This window comes from Hemiscyllium ocellatum, chromosome 6 (genome assembly GCF_020745735.1).
Source record: "Hemiscyllium ocellatum isolate sHemOce1 chromosome 6, sHemOce1.pat.X.cur, whole genome shotgun sequence".
Lineage (NCBI taxonomy): Eukaryota > Metazoa > Chordata > Chondrichthyes > Orectolobiformes > Hemiscylliidae > Hemiscyllium > Hemiscyllium ocellatum.
The window spans coordinates 60,135,335-60,158,228 of record NC_083406.1 but is presented as its reverse complement, the minus strand read 5'-3'; the positions used below and the strand labels follow the sequence as shown (position 1 = coordinate 60,158,228).

Sequence of the window (22,894 nt, the reverse complement as noted above, 5' to 3'; positions counted from 1 at the left end):
TAGTTGCTAAGATTCTTTCTGGAGTGAGGAAATGTATCCCCAAGTGATTTATAAAAAGCAACCAAGGCTAGAACAATTTACTTTGATGGAAAGGTTGAAAACAAATTTAAAGGCAGTGGCTAGGAAAAGAGACATAACTGGGATAATAGCAAATCATCTGAAATTGAAAGAGAAGCAATGTAATTAAGTTTGTGATTTGACTGAACTTAATTTCAAACTAAGCAGCGTGAACAAGAAAATAAAAAGAAATATCTTTAACTCGAACTGAAACATTAGATTAGATTAGATTAGATTAGATTAGTTACAGTGTGGAAATAGGCCCTTCGGCCCAACAAGTCCACACCGACCCGCTGAAGTGCAACCCTACCCCACTACATTTATCCCTTCACCTAACACTACAGGTAATTTAGCATGGCCAATTCACCTAACCTGCACATTGTTGGACTTGTGGGAGAAAATCGGAGCACCCGGAGGAAACCAGACACGGGGAGAATGTGCAAACTCCACACAGTCGCCTGAGGCGGGAATTGAACCCAGGTCTCTGGCGCTGAAACAGTAGTGCTAACCACTGTGCCACCCACATTAACTAAATAAAAACCTGAAAAAGAAGCACTTCAGAGAGAGTTTAAAGAAAACAAAAGAACATGTTAGAAAGAGGAATGGAAAACGAAACAGAATTCCAGAAGCTGGAAGTAGAACTGCAATAGGAAGGAAAAAACTGAAAAGTGCCAGGAGAGAGGAAATACCATCTTAAAAGAGGCCTCCAAATCCAGGGAACAGTCTGATATGGAAAGATACAATTCCAGTCCACATCCAAGTGGGCAGTTGTTTAAATATGTGCATGCCCTCTCAGAATTTAATGCAAAGGACACAGAAGTATTTAAAAATTTTAGAAAAGACAGATGAGGTGGCCAACAGAAAATTGGATATTGCTCATACAAAGCAGGCTGATGCGCAGAGCTCATGAGGTTTTTGTCCTGCTATCTAATGAAGCTTTAATAGTTGAAGAGGTGGACAAAGAGAGGCTATTCTTGGTGCGTGTTGGTTTGGTCTGAGACTTGCAAGTAAAAATTTCAGAGTATCTGGAAGCTACCTGAGCAATTTGTATAGAGAAGATAAAGAAAAATAACTTTGATGATTGGATGCAGGTATAAAAAATGGAAACTATATATGAGACACCCAAGAGAAATAATTCTCATCGAGGCATGTTTAAAATCACTTCCTTAATTAGAAAGGGGACACAGAGAATCTGAAAGTTGCAACAGCAAGACAGGCAGCTGACTATAAGTTAGTCCACAAATCCAAATCCATTTTCTGTCATACCCATAAGCCTGAGAAGGATTAGTGTGTGAGTTAAAGGAAGGCTAGTAGTCAGGATGAGAAGGGGAAGATGGGAATGCACCAGAATCTCCTCCTCAGGCCAGAAAGGAAGGTACTGAGAGCAGAAATGATGTACGAAAGCCTCAGCGTTTACACTGTCACAAGGTAGGGACCCTCCAGCATATTGCAGCAAGGTAGGTGCATAGAACTTAATAGGGCACACATGGTTAATAAAAAGGAACCTTGATGAAATGGACAATAGACCAAATTGCAGCTCTGACTACAGCTGTGAGACCAAATGCAAACATCATTGAGATTGTAGGAGAAGTAAAATTTGTACATACAAACTTGGAATAGCAGCAGGCCTTTTGCCCCCTTGGTACATCTACAATTTTGAACAAGGTCCCGGCTGATCTGACTGAAACTTCAAATTCACATTACTGTAAACCCCTGATAACCTTTCATTTCCCTCTATCCATCTGTCTTAAAAGTAGTTCATGACTCGGTTTCTACCACCTATTCAGAAAGGCTTCTAAACAAACTCAATCCTCAGAGAAAACATTTTGTCTCATCTCTGCTTAAAATAAGTGATCGATGATATTTCAAACAGTGACCCCAAGTTCTAGTTCTAGCTTCTGCCATAAGTGGAAGCATCTTCTCCCCAGAACTTGACAAGATGCCTTGGGATGTTAAACATTGCAGCCAAATCACTTTTAATGTTTCTAAATTTCAGCAGTATAAGTCTAACCTGTTTAAGCTTTCACCAGAAGACAACCTCTCATTTCACCAGTGACGGGGAGAAATTCTAGGGCTTCCTAATCCCCAAGAGTTCTCCCCAGCTCCCCACACATGCCTCCCCCGGCCCACACTCCTTGGGTTTTCTTCAGGGTCCCGTTACCAACAAACCCCCTACTGGGCATTGATCTCCCCCATCACCTCATCCTAGTTCCCAATTTCTTCCCCTCACCACATTATACCAGATAAGAGAAAGATCCACCAATGGTTTCAAATGTGCATTGACAAAGGGAATCAATAAAATCCTGCTTTTCTTGTTGAAGAAAAGGGATGAGATGGCTAGAAAGGAAAACTTTAACAACATGCAGTAGTTAAGAGCTTTTTGAACGTAATCATTACTTATTAAACGAATTTGAAAGTGCAGTGAATAAGTCTGAATGATCACCATCCCTTTGTATAACTAAATGAGTGGCCATAGGTGCACAAGCACGTTTCTGCTGAAGCTTCTTCCTGATTCAGATTTCTAGCAGATGGCTTCTAGAAATGTTTGAGGAGAACAAAAAAGGAATTCTCATGGAAGTCTTTTGAACTGTAGACGGTACATGGTCCAGGAAGTGAATCACACAATTGCAGTAATAAAAAAACTTCATAATCAATCCATCCTGTTATGTTTCATTCAGAGTTCTTTTAGTTTCTCAAGGGGATTACAAACTGTATTTGATAATTCTGACTTTGTCTTCTTTGTTTCCAGTTTGGTTTTTTACATGAAGAACAATAATTTTCAGTTTTCTTTTCATTTCATAGTACTCTCAGTATTGTTCACCCGTTGAATAAGCTACTTCTTTAGTAACTTATAGCTTCGAAGTACAGACAACTCATCACTTAGCTGGGTGATGACCTATCAGTACCGTAAATTCTCATTGCCTTTTCCCAACTCTCATACAGACCTTCGCTTTACTCACCTACTAAACCAATACAAGGAAAATGCTCAAGATTGAACTAATATCATTGAAATAACATAGATCTAGATTCAGTTATGGAGCATGCCACAAGCTTCTACCTCAAGTCAGGTATTTGAAAACATTCTTGAATTAGTGAGTATTTATCAAAACATAAAATGCCAAAACATTAAGTTTTTAAAAATGCATCTAAAAGGTGTAAGTTGCATAATGGCTACATGCCTATCATTCAGTGGTGCAGGCTAAGTAATGAAGAATTCAGCCTCACAGATGAATTGAAACACACTTTAAATAATGAAAAGAAAATCTACATTTTCTACTTATTTCAGACTAAGTGCATTAGCCACAATGTACAGCAGTAACGTTTTCAGGTTCTTACAAACTACGAAGATTTTCACACAAGGGTAAACCAGCTGGGATGAATAGTCTCCTTCATAAATTCTTGTCTTTATTTGCCATTTTAATGTTGTAAAACAAGACTTACATGGGCCTTATTGAGTAAGATCTGACAGCAAGACACAAGTGTAGGTCATATATTATACTTGGTAAAAGTAGTAAAGTTTATGGAGTGATTCAGAAGAGGAGTGACCGAGCAGAGCAGAAAGATTGAGGGAGGTACTTCCAGAAATTAGGCAATGAGCAATTTTAATGGATGGCGGTCATTGACGGAATAAAGTAAAAGATTTTGAAAGAGGCTAGAGGAGTGCAGACATCTGAATGAATGCGAGTCTAGAAACAGTAACATAGGGAGTGGTGAAAGGTTTGAAGTTAGGGTGAGAATTTTAAAATTGTGTGCACATCTAATATGTGAATGAGATTTTTTTTGTGAATCATCATGTATACAGTAGAGCTTTGCTTGAGCTCATGTTTAAGGCATATAAAATGAGAAGTCCTGCAAGGTGCATCGGAATAATTGGCTTCAGAGATAATAAATCCAAGGATGAGGGTTACAGCAGATCAAATAAAGTACGGTGACAACAGGCAACATTACAGAAACAGAAGCAGTCTGTCTTAATGGTGGAGAAAATATGATGCCAGAAACTCTGCTCATAGCCAGAGACACAATGTTGTGGGTAGCCTGGCTCAGCCCCAAACAGAAGCTAGTATAAAAGGGAAGAGTTGGTAGCAAGGGAACAGAGTTTGTGGTTGGGGCTGAAAACAATGGATTCAGTCCTCCCTAAGCTTAATTGAAGAAAATGTCTGTCCATTGAATAGTGACTACCAAGGAAGTAAGGTAATAAAGCAAAGGGATAGTAACAGCAGAAGAAAAACACAGGCAGAACCTGCCAGTTAATTTATGGTTGAGGGATCTGGGAAAAATATGTTTAGATTCTCCAGAGGTAATGATGCAGACATTTTAAGAGAAGCCATTACAGATGAAAGCAAATGACTGCAGACTGGTGGAGATCTGAAATAAAAACAAAAGTGCTAGAAAAACTAGCATGCCTGGCAGCATCCGTGGAGAGCAACAGTCAAGTTTTGAGTCCAATATGACTCTTTTTTGTAAGAGTCTTCTTTGAAAGTACAGATGATTCTTTCCCTCCCACAGCATAGATGGGAACTGAAGCAGAGGGAAGACAATCTCATCCAGTCATACAACAAAGAGGATGCACAGATGTGGTCCACCACATCAAAGGCTATATACAGTTTGGTTTTAATGGGGAAGGACAATAACATGAGATAAAATTTGAGACTTTCATTAGGGCCATTTCAATGTTGTGACCATGTCAGTGCAGCTGATTAGCAAATATTATGCACTTTACAAGTAAAGACATATTAAATTTAGATGGCTAACCTATGTTCAAATTAATCTCTTATTTTTTTCAGAAGCCACTCCAGTAAAATTTTCCTCAGTTTGTAATAAAGTCCAATCCAACAAACTTGATCCTGTTAATCCTGTGTTTCTTTTGCAACTTTAAAAATGACTTTTTGTTTTGTCACTGTCATGAAAAATCTTAGAAATTGAATAATGAGAACCCCATTTGACTTTCTGAAGTTACACAATACACCTAAATGTGATCTGACGTGATACCCCAAATGTCTGACACACTCATATGTAATAGAAAATATATTCAATCTGAATCTGCTGCCATTATTCTAGTTTATAGTCCAACAGGTTTATCTGAATCATACAAGATTTTGGAACACAGCCCTTTCGTCAGGTGCTGAGAGAGCGCAAGGCAGACAGGCACAGAGCTTATAGGCAGAGAAATCATTGGCAGAGAGAGATCAAAAGATCATACAACTGGTGTGAGTGGAGTATCTGAAAATATGTCTCTGCAGGTGACCAGGAGTGTTAGACAGTGTGTAGTGTTGATAATGTCAATGTCAGTGCTGTGCTGTCATGAAAATCAGGAGCGATAGGAATATACAAAAGGTGGCATCTCTGGTCAGACAGAGAGAGCAAGAGCGAGGGTGAGGGCAAGACAGAGTGAGAGAGCGAGAGTTAGCGCAAGCGAGAAAGGGAGAGAGTGGGAGGGAGACAGAGGAGGGGGGGTGGGGGGAAGGGGGAGAGAGAGAGAGAGAGAGAGAGAGAGAGAGAGAGAGAGAGAGAGAGAGAGAGAGAGAGAGAGAGAGAGAGAGAGAGAGAGAGAGAGAGAGAGAGAGGTGAGGGAAGGGAGGGAGGAAGGAGAGAGGGGGAGGGGAGGGGGAGGGAAGGGAGAGAGGGAGAGAGAGGAGAGGGGTGGGGGGAAGAACAGAGAGAGAGAGAGAGAGAGAGAGAGGGGGGGGAGAGAAGGACAGCGGGAGAGAGCAAGGGGGAGGGAGAGAGAGGGGTGGGTGGGTGAGTGGAAGAGATGGACAGCAGAAGACAGCAAGAGGGAGGGAGAGAGAAAGGGAGGGAGTGCGGGGGGGGGAAAAAGAGGGAGACAGGGGGAGCCAGGGTGAGGGAGAGAGGGGGGAGAAGGAGAGCGTGAGAAGAAGAGTGTGGGAACGGGAGAGGATGAGAGACGTAGGAGCGAGAGGGAGAGAGCGGGACAGGCAGAGCACGAGAGATGGAGAGAGGGAGGTGACCCCATCACACTGTCCTGTGTCTTCAAATCTTCCTCACTTTCCTGTTTTGACAGCATCAATTTGATAAATTATCATCTCTCTGCCTTAACTAGTTAGGTGAAGGAGCAGTGCTCCGAAAACCAGTGCTTCCGGATAAACCTATTGGACTCTATCCTGGTGTTGTGTAATTTTTAACTTAATTATTTTGTACAGTTTTGAATTACTTATTACACTCTCTCACATACACTTTCACACTCGCGCGGACGTAGACGTACACACACGCAGACTCTCTCTCTCTCACATACTCAAATAAACAAACAACCATGTGTGTGTATTTGCAGATGCATTCCATTTTGTTCAAAAAACACACAATTTGTAGTCAAAGTCATTGTGGACGGCACAGTGGTTAGCACTGCTGCCTCACAGTGCCAGAGACCCAATTCTCGCCTCAGGCGACTCTCTGTGTGGAGTTTGCACGTTCTCCCCTTGTCTGCTTGGGTTTCCTCCGGGTGATCTGGTTTCCTCCCACAGTCCAAAAACGTGCAGGTTAGATGAATTGGCCATTCTAAATTGCCCATAGTGTTAGGTGAAGTGGTAAATGCAGGGGAAAGGGTCTGGGTGGGTTGCACTTCAGCGGGTCGGCGTGGACTCATTGGGTTGAAGGGCCTGTTTCCACACTAAGTAATCTAATCTAATCTAATCAAAGTCAGTCAATGTGGTATCTTATAATTTCCAGCTTTCGGAATAAAACCAGCCTGATTCCAGGTTAAAACTAGAGACAGATATTGAACAATGTTTCACACCTTCAATTCAGGGTCTGACCTGAGAAGTCACCTTTTGTATTTCCTATCACTCTGCCTGATTGGCATGACAGCACAGCACTGACATTGACTTTATAAAGTAATTTACACACCGCCTAACACTCTTAGTCAACTGCAGAGATGTATTATCTGTCACTCCATTCACACCAGTTGTTATGATCTTTTGATCTCTCGGTCCTTGATACCTGTGCCTATAAACTCTGCATCTGTGCGCCTTGCTCTCTCACAGCACCTGATGAAGGGGCTGCGCTCCAAAAGCTTGAGAGATTTCAAGATAACCAGGTGTTGTGTGACTTCTGATTTTGTCCACCCCAGTCCAACACAGTCTACGTGATTGTTGCTAATATTGGAATCACAGTTAATTTGTACTGAGAACACAAATAGGTACAACATCTAACCTGTCTGTGACTGCTTGCATGAACTCATCAACCAATTCATCATACGCCTCCCCGCGAACTCTTTTATGTTTCAATCCAATGTAAAGTGGGTCATTGAGGAGAGTCTGGAAAAGATTAGCAACTTTTAAATCTATGCTTAACGAATTTTGTAACTTTCCAAACGTTGCCTTGTAATTAATTCGCCATTGCATTTTTATACTTAGAAGAAATCAAATTAAGTACTTAAAATGATCCAGGTTCCTATACTTAAGTTTTTTGCTAAACTGTAACAAGTTAAAGTCTATTTACTTGGCAATAAATAAATGAAAAACTGAGTAAATTAGACAACTGACATTTCAATTTGTGCCTTTACAAAATCTCTGAACAGTAAATGGATAATTAAAACATTATTATCGGTTCCATACAATATTAAAAGGCATACCATAAACATGCTTAAAAAAATGAGTAACATTCAAAAGCCATACAACCATATGCTGGGTTTCTGTAAGTCTTTCCAGTTAAAGAGTTTTTCATTCTCACAGTGCGTGAAATATAACAGCCAGTAGGTGAGACAGATTGAATTGAAGTTTTCAGATATGGCTCGTATTACTTCAGGGGCTGGGAGAATTTTCAATATAAAATATTTTCTACAGATTGTGTAATAAATTGTTATTTTGTACACTATGTATAAAAATATGACTATAGTGTTCAAAACTGCTTTCTAACTAATTCCTGCTTACTGTATATAGTTGATCATATGGTTAACAGAGATCAACTACATTTCACAACAGAAAGAAGTAGAATTAAACTTGGGTAACTAACCATTTACAAGTTGTAACTAGCAACTAAATAAGTCACAGAGTCGTACAGCACGGAAACAGGGTCTTTTGGTGCATCTAGTCGATGCTGACAAAGTTTTCCAAGCTAATCTGATCCCATTTGCCTGTGTTTGGCCCATATCCCTCCAAACCCTTCCTATTCAGGTTCTTATCCAAATGTCTTTTAAATGTTGTAACTGTACCTGCATCCACCACTTACTCTGGCAGTTCCTTCCACAAATGAACTACTCAGTGCAAAAATGGTGTATTTTTTTTAAAATGTCTTCTCTAATCTTAAAAATACCCCCTAGGAAAAGACCCTTGCTGTTTACCTCATCCATGTCCCTCATGATTTTATAAACCTCTGTAACATCACAGCTCAACCCCTACATTCCATTGAAAAAAGTCCCAGCCTTAAAAAAAATAAAATCAACTCCTGACTAAAGCAGAAGGCCTAAATTGAAATTTATGAACAAGTCAATCACATATGTCCACTGGAGAGTGAGAAGAATTCAATAAAAAACAAACTATCTAGAAAGAGATGGTTAGATTTTTATCTAACATTTATTTTTGTCCACCTGTAAACAGAGAACACACAGTATGGATGCCCCTTTCAAAGGGACCTGTTGTGACTGAACAGTCAGTAATAGGCTTGTGTAACTCTAAACTCTTCTCAAGAAGAGAAAATGGAGCAGTTTACTTTACTAAAAGATTCAGGATAGTTGTGCAACTATTAAGCATTTCCTAATGATAAAGGAATTTGTAAAGTATGAAATTGTTGACTAGCAAAGAGATTTAATATAATTTAGACAGGATGGGGAAAAGAGAAAAAAATATTGTTAACCACGACAATGATCTCTATGTCAACCAACTCATGATGGGGAGATTAGGGATTTAAAGATTAAAAACTGACAAACTTTTTCCTATCACACCATGTACATACTACCGTCATTTTTATGTTAGCTAGTTGTGAGAAACAGATGCATCCAATTTTGGACAGGTAATGCAGAATTGTCAGAGTAAAGTGAGGAACCAGATTTAAATTTAGCAGCTGCTTGTCGGGTTCTCCATGGTTTGGATACCTGACAGTGAAAGGGAGGAGACAGCCACCAGTTTCCATAGGCTGCACATTTTTCATAGAGCTTTGTAGGTCAGCAACAACAGGAGTGTTAGCTCTCTTTTCTGTTCTGAAATCTTCTTTTCACAATCACAGTTGGAAGCTGCTCACTGACCCTTGTGCCATACTCCTCTCAAATTCTAAATTCCCATCTCGGGATCTGAAAATCAGGGTGGCTGTCAGGTTGGAAAAAAAGAAAATATTTATCAGTTTGTATCCAAGCTTGCACAAAGCTATCATGCTCCTTTGTACCCTCCCTGTCCTGCTATAAATATTAACACTAAGATTTTCTCTTTAGAGGTTTCTTAAACAAAACACTCTTCAAAGTAGTAACTTGGTTTTTTAAAATCTGGATTTCATTTGTGCAAAAACTGAGAACCCGTCAATGCTTCAGCAACCATTCTGTGAGAATGGCAGCAACATTGTGTATCTACATGCACAGAATTTTTACCATAAGTGACTCTTAGAGGGTGAGCTATAGAGTTCATCTGATGAAAACCAATAAGTGACTGAATTGATTGCACTTGCAATTTTTAGGCTATTATTTGAACATACGCTTTATTGAATGATGTACCCAAAGTCATAATTACTACTGGAATACCTCTTTGATGTCAGTTCAGACAGACTACTGAAGAATTTCCCTTTAACTAAATAAGAATGAATTACAACTGCATTATTTCCAAGACAATCCTAATCTGTAAATAGGTTAGATACTTATATGAAGTCATAGTTAGAACATAGAACATAACAGCGCAGTACAGGCCCTTCGGCCCTCGATGTTGCGCCGACCTGTCATACCAATCTGAAGCCCATCTAACCTACACTATTCCATTACGTCCATATGCCTTGTTCAATTACGACTTAAATGTACTTAAAGTTGGCAAATCTACTACTATTGCAGGCAAAGCATTCCACAACCTTACTACTCTGAGTAAAGAAACTACCTGACAGCTGTCCTATATCTAATCACCCCTCAACTTAAAGCTATGCCCCCTTGTGCTCGCCGTCACCATTCTTGGAAAAAGGCTCTCCCTGTCCACCTTATCTAACCCTCTAATTATCTTATATGTCTCTATTAAGTCACCTCTCAACCTACTTCTCTCTAATGAAAACAGCCTCAAGTCCCTCAGCCTTTCCTCATAAGACCTTCTCTCCATACCAGGCAACATCTGAGTAAATCTCCTCTACACCCTTTCCAAAACTTCCACATCCTTCTTATAATGCGGTGACCAGAACTGTACACAATACTCCAAGTGTGGCCGCACCAAAGTTTTGTACAGCTGTAGCATAACCACATGGTTCCGGAACATTATCCCTCTATTAATAAAAGCTAAAACACTATGCCTTCTTAACAACCCTGAGAACCTGGGCGGCAACTTTCAAGGATCTATGTGCCTGGTCACCGAAATCTCTCTGCTCATCTACACTACCAAGAATCTTACCATTAGCCCAGTACTTTGCATTCCAGTTACTCCGACCAAAGTGAATCACCTCACACTTGTCCGCATTAAACTCCATTTGCCACCTCTCAGCCCAGCTCTGCAGCTTATCTATGTCTCTCTGTAACCTACAACGTCCTTCGTCACTATCCACAATTCCATCGACCTTAGTGTTGTCTACAAATTTACTAACCCACCCTTCTACGCCCTCATCCAGGTCGTTTGTAAAAATGACGAACAGCAGTGGATCCAACATCTACCCTTGCGGTACCGGTACACCACTGGTAACTGGACTCCAGGATGAACATTTCCCATCAACCACTATCCTCCGTCTTCTTTCAGCAAGCCAATTACTGATCCAAACTGCTATATCTCCCACAATCCCATTCCTCTGCATTTTGTACTATAGCCTAATGTGGGGAACCTTATCGGACGCCTTGCTGAAATCCATATACACCACATCAACTGGTTTACTCTCATCTGACTGTTTGGTCACCTTCTCAAAGAACTCAATGAGGTTTGTGAGGCATGACCTACCATTCACAAAACCGAGCTGACTATCCCTAATCAAATTATTCTTTTCTAGATGATTATAAATCCTATCTCTTATAACCTTTTCTAACACTTTACCAATAACTGAAGTAAGGCTCACTGGTCTATAATTACCTGGGTTGTCTCTACTCCCCTTCTTGAACGGGGGAACCACATTTGTTATCCTCCAGTCTTCTGGCATTATTCCTGTAGACAATGACGATTTAAAGATCAATGCCAAAGGCTCGGCAATCTCCTCCCTGGCTTCCCAGAGGATCCTAGGATAAATCCCATCCGGTCCAGGGAACTTATCTATTTTCACACTCTGCAGGATTTCTAATACCTCTTCCTTATGAACCTCAATCACACCTAGTCTAGTATGTAGTGGTAGACACTGAAGAGTTCAGATTGAACAGACTAGATACATCCCAATAAGAAAAATATCCAAGGGAAGAAATCTTGCATCCACAGTTACTGAGAAAGGTTAAATATAACATTGCATAAAGAGAAAAAGCACATCATTTGTGCAAAGATGAAAGGTCAGAAGATTGGACAGAATATAAAAATGAATGCAAAAATTAATAAGCATTAGAGAAAGCAAAAATATTAAAGCATTAGAGAAAGCTAGTCAGAAATATAGAATTATGAGCATTTCATTAATTTTTTTAAGGGGACTTAAAGGGAGCATTGGAGCGAGAGAAAGCAAGTTTGAAAATGAATAATGAAAAACAAGGAGATGGCAAATGAATAGAACAGGTATGTGGGCACAAGTAACATCCCAGAATCAAGAATAAATCAAGAAATGGAAAAGAGAGAAAAATCAAGAAAATTACAATCACTAGAAATGTTGCGCTGAGTAAATTGCTGCTGCTGTAGGATGACGAGTGACAAGGGACTTCTTCCTAGGGTATTAAAAGAAGTGGCTGGTGTGATGGTTGATGCATTTGTAATTACAGAGGAACCTCAATGATCCAAACAAGATGGGCAGGCACTATTTCATTCAAATAATTGACATTCGGTTAATCGATTCAATGCCTTTCCTCTGGGGCTTGGAGTTTTCTATTAAGTCTGCTCCCCATTCAGGAGACTAGCTGCAGCAGTGCATGCAAGGCCCTGTCCGCCAGAAAACCCCGTCCCCCACCCACAAACCCTATCCAACTTTGCCCCCCTCCCACAAACCCCATCCAATTCTGCCCCTTTCCAGCCCCAAAACCCGGTCCAATCCCGCCCCCCACCCACCTGCCCCCAAACCTGTCCAACCCCACCTGCTCCCCAATCCCATCCAACCCCGCCACCGCCAGTCCTCCAAATGCTGGCCCAACCCTGCCCCACCAAACCCAGTCCAGCCCCATCCCCGCCCACTCTCCAGGGCACATCTGACTAGAACTCCAGGGAAAGTGTGGGAAGGAAGGCAGGGGGTGGAAGGTCAGTCATTTAGAGACGGTGCCTGCGCTCCTATCAGCCCAGGATTGCTCTTGGCAGCACTTTTAATCACTGTAAACAAAAGAAGCGATCAGTGTTGACACAGGTCTTTGATGTAATGTTTCTGTCGGGACCTAGAGATCTACTTCGGATAATCTGATTTTCAGATAATTGGTATCGGATAATGGAGGTTCCCCTGTAGTTTCCAAAGCTCCTTCGTTTTGGGCATCAAATCAGAAAGACAGCAAATATCACTTGTTTGTTCAAAATGAGATGGAGTCACAAAGCAGGAAAGTACAGGCTAGTTAGCTTAGCATCTAACATTTTCCATATGCCAGATGATATTATTACAATATATAAGGGAATACAATAAATTCAGAATAAAAATATATTAATATGGTCTTGTGAAGGGGAAATCATGTTTAATCAATCTACTGGAGTTCTTTGAGGAAGTAACATTTGCTGTGGATTAAGAGGAACCATACTTAGATTTTCAAAAGGCATTTGATAAAGAGTCACAGCGAAAGTTACTGTAGAAGATAAAAGGTCATTGTGTAGGTGAAAGCATATTGGCATTAACAGATGACTAACTGGATAAGAGGAAGCAGAGTAGGATTAAATGGGACTTTTTAGGGTTGGCAGGATCTAAATTGCTGTGTGCCAGAGAGATTTCTGCTGGGATTTTTAAGTGTTTACAATTTATAAAAATGATTGAGAAACAACTGAAGGCATGATTGTCAAATTTGGTGGTAACACAAAGATAGGTAGGAAAGTAAGTTCTAAAGAAAACCTAAGGAAGTTACAGAAAACAAGATAGATTAAGTGAGTGTGCAAATATCTGGAAAATAATATAATGTGGAAAATGTCACGTTATTAATTTTATCTAAATGGTGACAACCTGTGATGCACAGGTACCTGAATGTATGAATCACAAAAGGCAAATATGCAGGTACAGCAAGTAATCAGGAAATCTAATAGAATGTTGCAATTTATCACAAGAGAATATGAATACAAAAGTAGGGAATTTATGCTTCATTTACAGGTCTCTAGTGAGACCAGATCTGGAGTATTGTGTACAATCCTGGTCACTTTATTTAAGGATCGATATAAGTTCATTGGAAGCAGTTCAGAGAAGTTTTACCTTTGTAATATTTGGAATGGATGGTTTGTCTCAGGAGGAAAGGTTGGATAGGAAAAGCATGCATTCATTGGAGTTCATAAGAGTAAAAGTTGACTTGATTCGAACAGATGAGATTCTGAGGGTCTTAAGACCATAAGACATAGGAGTGGAAGTAAGGCCACTCGGTCCATCGAGTCCACTCCACCATTTAATCATGGCTGATGGGCATTTCAATTCCACTTACCAGCATTCTCCCCGTGGCCCTTAATTCCTTGTGACATCAAGAATTTATCAATCCTGGCCTTGAAGCCATTTAGTGTCCCAGCCTCCACTGCATTCCACGGCAATGAATTGACAGGTTCAAAGGGGAGATGATGTTTTCTCAATATAATATAATCCAGATCTAGGTGTACACTGTTTAAATCTCAAGATTTGGAGACGCCGGTGTTGGACTGGGGCGTACAAAGTTAAAAATCACAACACCAGGTTCTTGTCCAACAGGTTTATTAGGAAGCACTAGCTTTTGGAGCGCTGCTCCTTCATCAAGTGATTGTGGAGAGTAAGATTGTAAGATGCAGAAACTCAAGGGAGACGTAAAACAGAGATAAGGCAAAGAATTGAATGTTAAGATAATCAAAGAGTTGCACAGCACGGAAACAGACCCTTTGGTCCAACTCATCAATGCGAACTAGATATCCTAAATAGTCCCATATGCCAGCATTTGGCCTAAATCTCTTTGAATCCTTTCAATTTATGTACCTATCTAGATGACTTTTAAATGTTCTAATCGTACCAGCCTCCACCACTTTCTCTGGTATTTCTTTACATACATGCACCACCCTCTGTGTGAAAATGTTACCCTGTAGCTCCCTTTTAAATTTTTCCTCTCTCACCTTAAATCTATGCCCTCAAAGTTTGGACTTCCCCACCCTGGGGAAATGATCTTGTCTATTTGCCCTATCCATACACCTCATGGTTTTATAAACCTCCGGAAGGTCACCGCTCAGCTTCTGACGCTCCAGGAAAAGTAGTCCCAGCCTCACCTTTATGACTATTCAGCTTCTCCTTATATCTCAAACCTTCCAATCCCAGCAATGTCCTTGTAAGTCTTTTCTGTACCCTTTTCAGTTTATCTTAATGTTGCCTGTCTTAAGACCCCTCCTCCTGATAAGGTGGTGGTAGCAGGTCTTAGAATATTGTTAAACAAAGAGGGTAAAAGGTTATGAGGGGTACATGGGAATGTGGATTTGAAGTTATGAATGGAGGTTCAGACTTGAGGAGCTAAATGGCCTACTCCCACCAGTTGTCTTAATCCTTAACCATAACTATCCTCCAGCCCCAGGATCAGCAGCCACACTGTCAAGCGATCCCCACAACTACTGAAAATTAACCACACCCCCTCCCCTCCCCATCCTACTCCTGGACTGAACCCATTTCTCTCTCTTCCCTCAAATTGGCCTTTAACAATTGGTTTCTCTGTTGTGGTTCTGTTCGCCGAGCTGGAAGTTTTTGTTGCAAACGTTTCGTCCCCTGGCTAGGCGACATCATCAGTGCTCTGGAGCCTCCTGCGAAGCGCTTCTTTGATGTTTCTTCCGGTATTTATAGTGGTCTGTCCTTGCCGCTTCCGGGTGTCAGTTTCAGCTGTCCGCTGTAGTGGTTGGTATATTGGGTCCAGGTCGATGTGCTTGTTGATGGAGTTTGTGGATGAATGCCATGCCTCTAGGAATTCCCTGGCTGTTCTCTGTCTGGCTTGTTCTATGATAGTGGTGTTTTCCCAGTCGAATTCATGTTGCCGGACCCAATATACCAACCACTATAGCGGACAGCTGAAACTGACACCCGGAAGTGGCAAGGACAGACCACTATAAATACCGGAAGAAACATCAAAGAAGCGCTTCGCAGGAGGCTCCAGAGCACTGATGATGTCGCCTAGCCAGGGGACGAAAGGTTTGCAACAAAAACTTCCAGCTCGGCGAACAGAACCACAACAGAGAAACCAATTGTTAAAGGCCAATTTGAGGGAAGAGAGAGAAATGGGTTCAGTCCAGGAGTAGGATGGGGAGGGGAGGGGGTGTGGTTAATTTTCAGTAGTTGTGGGGATCGCTTGACAGTGTGGCTGCTGATCCTGGGGCTGGAGGATAGTTATGGTTAAGGATTAAGACAACTGGTGGGAGTAGGCCATTTAGCTCCTCAAGTCTGAACCTCCATTCATAACTTCAAATCCACATTCCCATGTACCCCTCATAACCTTTTACCCTCTTTGTTTAACAATATTCTAAGACCTGCTACCACCACCTTATCAGGAGGAGGGGTCTTACGACAGGCAACATTAAGATAAACTGAACATTAAGATAAATTTGTAGCTCGGCGAACAGAACCACAACAACAAGCACCCGAGCTACAAATCTTCGCACAAACCTTCGCACAAACCTTGAATTGGTTTCTCTCTCTGATTGAAAACTAAGAATATTAATCAGACTTACTGCTGATCAGGGAAACTAATTGGTGGTGCCAAATGCATATTCTGGAGTTAAAATTCCACAGCATGCAGGGTGATCTGGACTTCTGGGTTCCCCACACTTTCTACATCTCGACTGCTCCCAACAGATCTGTTAAGTTAAAATCAGGTCACAGTGCATCCTTTAATATGGAAATGATCTATAATGGCTCTCCTACTGTACACCATACATACTCCTTGCAGATGTGCATACTATTTACTCCTGCCAAAGTAAGTTAATTAATTTCACTTAAAGTATTCACAAGAGAAAAACCTCAAGACTCAACTCGCTCTGGGAATGTTGCCATTTAACTCATTCTGTTTCTAATAATACAAACACTAAGGTCACAAGTAGCAACTTGTAAAGAAATCTTAAATACCACCACTTTCTCTGGCAGTTCATTCCACACACTGACAACTCTTAAAAAAAATGTTGACTAGCATGTCCTTTTTCAGTATTTCTCCTCACACCTTAAAAAAACTCCCTAGTTTTGAAATCCTTTTCCTTCTGGAAAAGACAACTGCCATTCATCTGATCTATAGTCAAAAAGGGTGGTGCTGGAAAAGCACAACAGGTTAGTTAGCATCCGGGGAGCAGGACAGTTGACGTTTTGGGCATAAGTCCTTCACTGCTGATGAAGGGCTTATGTCCAAAACATGGACTCTCCTGCATTTAGGATGCCACCGGACTTGCTGTGCTTCTCCAGCGCCACCCTCTTTGACTCTGACTCTCCAGCATCTGCAGTCCTCACTTTCTCCTATTCACTTAACTTATGTGCCTCATGATTTTGTAGATCTCTATAAAGTCACCCCCTACATCCTATGCTCCAATGGAAAAAGTCCCAGCCTTTCCAGTCTATTTTTATATCTCAAACCCTCCATTCCCAACAACATCCTGATAAATCTTTTCAAAACCATCTCCAATTTAATAATATCCCTCCTATAGCAGGATGACCAGCATTGCACCTAGTACTTCAGATAAAGCTTCACTAACATCCTGTACAATGTCAACATGGCATTCCAATTCCTACATTCAAAGGTCTGAGAATGAAGGCACAAGTGCCAAACACTATCATAACTAACTTGTCTACCTGTGATGCAAAAGTCCAAGAATTTTGCACCTGAACTCTTAGGCGCTTCTGTCCTACAACACCATCTAGGGCCCTATCATTAACTGCATAAATCCTGTCCTTGATGTATTACCAAAAAGCAATACCTCACATTTAACCAAATTAATCTCCACCTGCTATTCCTCAGCTAATTGACTCAATTGGTCAAGATCACTTTGTAATCTTAGATAACTTTTTTCACAGTTCACTATACTCCCAATTTTGATGTCATTTGCAAACTTACTAAACATGCCTCCTATATTCTCTTCTAAATCATTTATGTAAATGACAAACAAAAGTTAACCCAGAACTGATCCCTGTGGAACATCGCTGGTCACAGGCCTCCAGGAAATCAACCCTTCACCAACACCCTCTGTTCTACCATAAAGCCAATTTTATATCCAATTGACAAGCTCTCCCGGAATCCCACATAATCTAATTTTAGTATTTAGTCTATCATGCAGAGCCTTGTTCAAGGCCTTAGTGAAGTCCAAGTAAACAATGTCCACTCCTTTACCCTCATCAATCTTTTTGATTACTTCATTAAAAACACAATGAAGTTGGTGAGACACGATTTTTCCTATACAAAAGCATGCTGAATATCCCTACTCAATCCTTGCCTCTCCAATTGCATGTAAATTCTGTCTTTCAGAATCACCTCCAACAACTCACCCACGAGCGATTTCAGACTCATGTCTACAGTTTCCATGCTTCTCCTTACATCCTTTCCTAAACAATGGCACAATGTTAACCACACTCTACCCCTCTGGTATTTCACCTGAGTTTATAGATGATACAAAATTTCTGCTGGGCCCACAATTTCCTCTCTAATTTCACACAATGTTCTGGGATACACTTGATCGGGTCCTGGAGAGTTATCTACCTTTGTGTTTTCCAAGTCCTCCTGCACTTCCTCTTCTGTAATGTGAACCATGTTCAAACATCAATATTTATTTCCCAGAGTCTCCACTTCGCTCTCAACAGTAAAAACTGAAGTCAAATATTTATTTAATATCTCTCCCATCTCCTGAGGTTTAACACAAAGGCAACCTCGTGGATCTTTGAGGGGCCCTACTCTCACTCCAGTTGCTCTTTTGCTTTTAATGTATCTGTAGAAACTTTCTGGATGATCTTTAACCTTATCTGCCAAGGCTCTCTAATATTCCCTCTTTGCCTTTACTCTCTGCTTTCTGTCAGTCAGCCAATCCTCTATCCATGCTAGGACCTCCCCCATAACACCATGGACTCTTATTTAGCAGCCTCCTGTGTCGTACCATGTTCACTAGCTCTTCTTCATCTAACTTGCTAATTACCTCCTCAAAGAATTCTAACAAATTTGTCAGACATGAATTACCCTTACTGAAACCATGGTGACCCAGACCTTTCTTTTTACCGTGCACGTCCGAGTATTTAACAATCTCATCCTTAGTAATGAACTCTGAAATCTTACCAATGACCAAATTCAGGCTAACTGGACTATAGTTTCCTATCTTCTACCTCCTTCCTTTCTCTAACAGGGACATTACTTCAGTCATTTTCCAGTCCTCTAGTACTCTCACCGACTTCAGTGATTCCTGAAAGATTGCCACAAATGCCTCAGCTATCTCCTTCAGAACTCTGGGGTGTAGTCCATCTGGTTCAGGTGAATATCCAACTTCAAACCTTTCAGCTTCCCCAGCACCTTCTCCTCATCGATGGCCACTATACTCACCTCTGTGCCTGACTTTCTTGAGGTTCTAATAAGCTGCTGGTGTCTTCCACTGTGAAAGTTTATCCACATTTTCTTCGTTCCCAATTACTACGTCGCTAGCCTTATTTCCAGTGGTTCACTATACACTCTTGCCTCTGTCTTATCTTCTAAATGTCTAAGAAAATCTCTTGTGGTCTTCTTTTATATTACTATCTAGCTAACTCTCATATTTCATCTTCTCCCCCTCACTTTTTTTTTAATCCTTTAGTTTTTTTTGTTGGATAAAACAATTTCCCAGTTATATTTGGACACTTTAGTCTCAGTAAATCAAAACAAAGAATCATATTTTCATGTTTCAAAAGTGTAACTTCCCATGGCCTTGAAACCAAAAGAAATACTTAATTTTTGAAAGCCTCCTTTAAAGGTGTGCAAACAAGTGCAATTTGTTGTAACTGTTGAGGAGTGCATCCAATTTATTTCTGGGATCTGCTACCAGCACAATGTTTCAGAAGCTAGAGCAAAAAAATCACAAACACAATATGTGCTGAGTTTAAATTAGCTTAAATTATTTCAAATTCAACAATGCTTACAATCTTTAATATTAGTTATGCTGGTTTTGGCCAAACGATATTGAAAAAAGTAGTGCAGTTGATCTTAATGTTCAACACTGCTTTTAATGTTTTTTCAGTACAACTGATAGATTCCCAATTTATGCAGACCAGGATAGACAAAGGATGAAATTTAATACCCATTCAACAGCACTTTCAGACATGCCAGTGGCCGGGGCGGTGGGGGGTCACTTAGGGTGGTAGAAAGGTGTGGAGTTGGGACCCTGCCGCCCTTCTGTCTCCATACAGTTATGTCTGAGGCAGGATGGATTATGAATAACTATTCCTTTGATGAAAGGAGTTAATGTGCCATCACCAAGTTTGCAGATAACATAAATAGATGGGAAGGCAAGTGGTGGGGATGACACAAAAAGATTTTGCAGATACAATTAGATAAAATGAGTGAGATAATACTTGGCAGACAGGATATAATGTGGGAAAATGTGAGGTTATGTACTTTTGCAGATAGAGAAGCTGAATTTTATTTAAATGGAGATAGTAGAAAGTTGCAGGACAGAGGGATTTAGGAGTCTATGCATAAACGGGAGGCAAAGACTTAGTGGAAATGCCACTAGACTAGTAATCTAGACATGGATACAAAACTTACCCTGGCAGATGATGAAATGTGAATTCAGTGTCATTAAGGAGGGAATTCTGGGATTTTGATCCAATGACACTGAAGGAATGGCAAAATATTTCCAAGTCAGGATGGTGAGTGATTGGAGGGGAATATGCAGATGGTAGTTTTCAATCACATCTACATATCAATTTTTGATGCACTTGACTCGACTAAAACAACTACTTTCTCTCACCCTGATAATTTTCCTGGCATAGTCTTCATCTCTACTCCCATTAGTCCAAGAGATACAGGCTTGAAGGCTTATGACAGATAGCTGATTTAGTCCCTCAACAATGCAAATAAAATGTTGACTTCTATTTTCCAATACAACTGCCTTCTTAAACTCCCTACTGTCTTCTTTCCTCTCAGAACAAATAAGTAGAAAAAGCTTGTAGCATTCTTTATCACTAAGATGAGATCACCAATTCAATTTCTGACCTTCCACCCTAGCCTGCAAACCTCGCCTCTGCCATTGACCTCAAAATATATTTGCTAGTTTCCATCGCATCTTCCCTCAAATTTACCCTGGAACTCATCTTGTTTAGGAGACTGCCTGGCTGCTCCCTCTATCCTTTCCGCATCAAATTGCTCACTACCCAATTTCCCTTCCTGGCCCCCAGATTATTTGATATTGTTAATGCTTCCAACCTCTTCAGTTATTATTCCCCTCCCCTGCAAATTTGCCATCTGACATCCTTCCTTATTTATTGCAGCACATCTAACCATCTCCAATCTTCCTTTCCTCTCCAAACTTCCTGTCACCTCCCAGATTTGAGCCCATCTTTTTCCTGGAATTCTGCCTTTGTTCCAGACACTCAGGCGTCTGTCCCTGATATAGCACTAAACAACAAAAGGATGTGCCAATGGCATTGTGAGAGACTATGGCAAATCTGTCTTCATCCTTCAATCTCTCTGCAGTTTTTTGCATTGTACATTTCCCATTATTACATTCTTCACCAATGCTGACCCTCCATCAACTCAGTAAAAAGACACTCTTTCCATCTATCCAGTGGAACCAGAGAATCACCTGCAGTCGGCTACTCTTTCTGCTCAATTACCCCTGTAGTCCCCCACTGCACAAAGATTGATCCTTCCACCTGCTCCCCTCCCTGCAACTTCTCATTTGCTCTTGCTGACAACATTATGAAAGATAGTAGTTTCTGCATGCAAGCTGACAAAACTCAATGCTATGCCGCACCATCTCTCTCAACCTCTCCTCTGCCTCACATGCATTACTTCTCTCTCTGACATGCAATTCTGAAGGAGCAGAGGTTTCCATTATCAACTCCATTTTTCCCTCATGTCATTGCATCGAGCTAAACAAATGGATTCTTAGCACTTGATTTGATCGTGAGATGAGCTTCCAACCACTTATCTGCTTAATCATTAATAATTCCAATTTACCCCATCGTAACATCATCCAACTCCATCTTCAGCGGATCTGTACTGAAACTGTCATCCACATGTTTGTTACCTCCAGACTGGATAATTCCAATGCTCTCCTGACTGGCCTCCATCTACTACTCGCATACACAAACACATCTGATGTTCTGCTGCCTGTATTAGAATTAGCACCGCGTTCCTTCACCTATCATTCTTGTGTTTGTCAACATATGTTGGCTTCTGATCTGACAATGCATTCATTTAAAAGTTTTGATTTTCATTCTTTAAATCCCTACCTGGCCATACCCTTCAGCTCGAGATCTCAACATTCCTCAATTTCAAACTTCTGACACATCTCATACTTTATTCCAACCAATGATAGCCTGGGACCTAAGCTTTGGAATTCCTTTGCAAAGCTTCATGGCATCATTCTCCTTTAAACTGTTCCTTGAAGCCAAACTGTTTAACCATACTATAGTTGCCTGTGGAGTGATGTCAAATATTTTAGACAACATCACTGTGAGGCACCTTGGAATGCTCTGCTATCAGTGCTATGCAAATATACACTGTTGTGATAAACAAACAGGACAGCATGCATAAGCCAATTCTTCTAACCCAACTTATGTTCATAGCCTCAGAGCTCTTTTTATAATTCAATGTTTGGAATCTCATATTCTCAATTATAAACGGTGATCTGCTACTATATCCTTAACGTCACTGGCCTCAGCCTCTCCTTTGTTTTCCAAGCTCTCGTCACTTACATCCATTACACATTAACATTAATTCATGTAATAACAAGCCACCCATATTGTATTCCATATCAAATCCCACTTGCATTGCAACTATCCTCACTAGCACGAGGCAAAAGTACTCATTCCTGATGAAGGGCTCCTGCCCGAAACGTCGATTTTCCTGCTCCTCGGGTGCTGCCTGACCTGCTGTGCTTTTCCAGTACCACTCTAATCTTTCCTCACTAACAGCCAATCCTCCACAACCTCAACCTTCAAATATGAAGCCTCATATTTCAATATTTTGTGGTTTGACACATCCAAATCTTCAATTTTCCTTGCTTTGCAACCCATTCCTCCCCTTTCTGTTTCTCTGGTTGCAGCTTCTTACACAATTGTTCACAATTGTTTGATAATCCTTCCCTAATCTCTTCTCTCTACTCTTTTCCTGCCTAAACTTCAGGCAACACCATCACTGACGATAACCCCACCCCCACTGAATGCTCCATTTTTTTGGCTGAGCGCCTATTTTGGTTCAATTGAAGTCAACGAAAGTCCTTTTTGACATTTTTCTGTCTTACTAGCAATATAATTACAAGTTGATGTTGGT

The 22,894-nt window shown here is 40.8% G+C and overlaps 1 protein-coding gene across 3 annotated transcripts in view; it reads right to left on the bottom strand.

The window, feature by feature from the left end:
- The window catches only part of LOC132816420 (NADP-dependent malic enzyme-like), a 185,234-nt gene that overhangs the window by 50,977 nt on the left and 111,363 nt on the right, over positions 1–22,894 (bottom strand). For all 3 annotated transcript variants that reach the window (XM_060825970.1, XM_060825969.1, XM_060825972.1), the window contains exon 7: positions 7,225–7,328. In XM_060825970.1, coding sequence (XP_060681953.1) covers positions 7,225–7,328 — 104 coding nt within the window. The remainder of the gene's footprint in view (positions 1–7,224; positions 7,329–22,894) is intronic.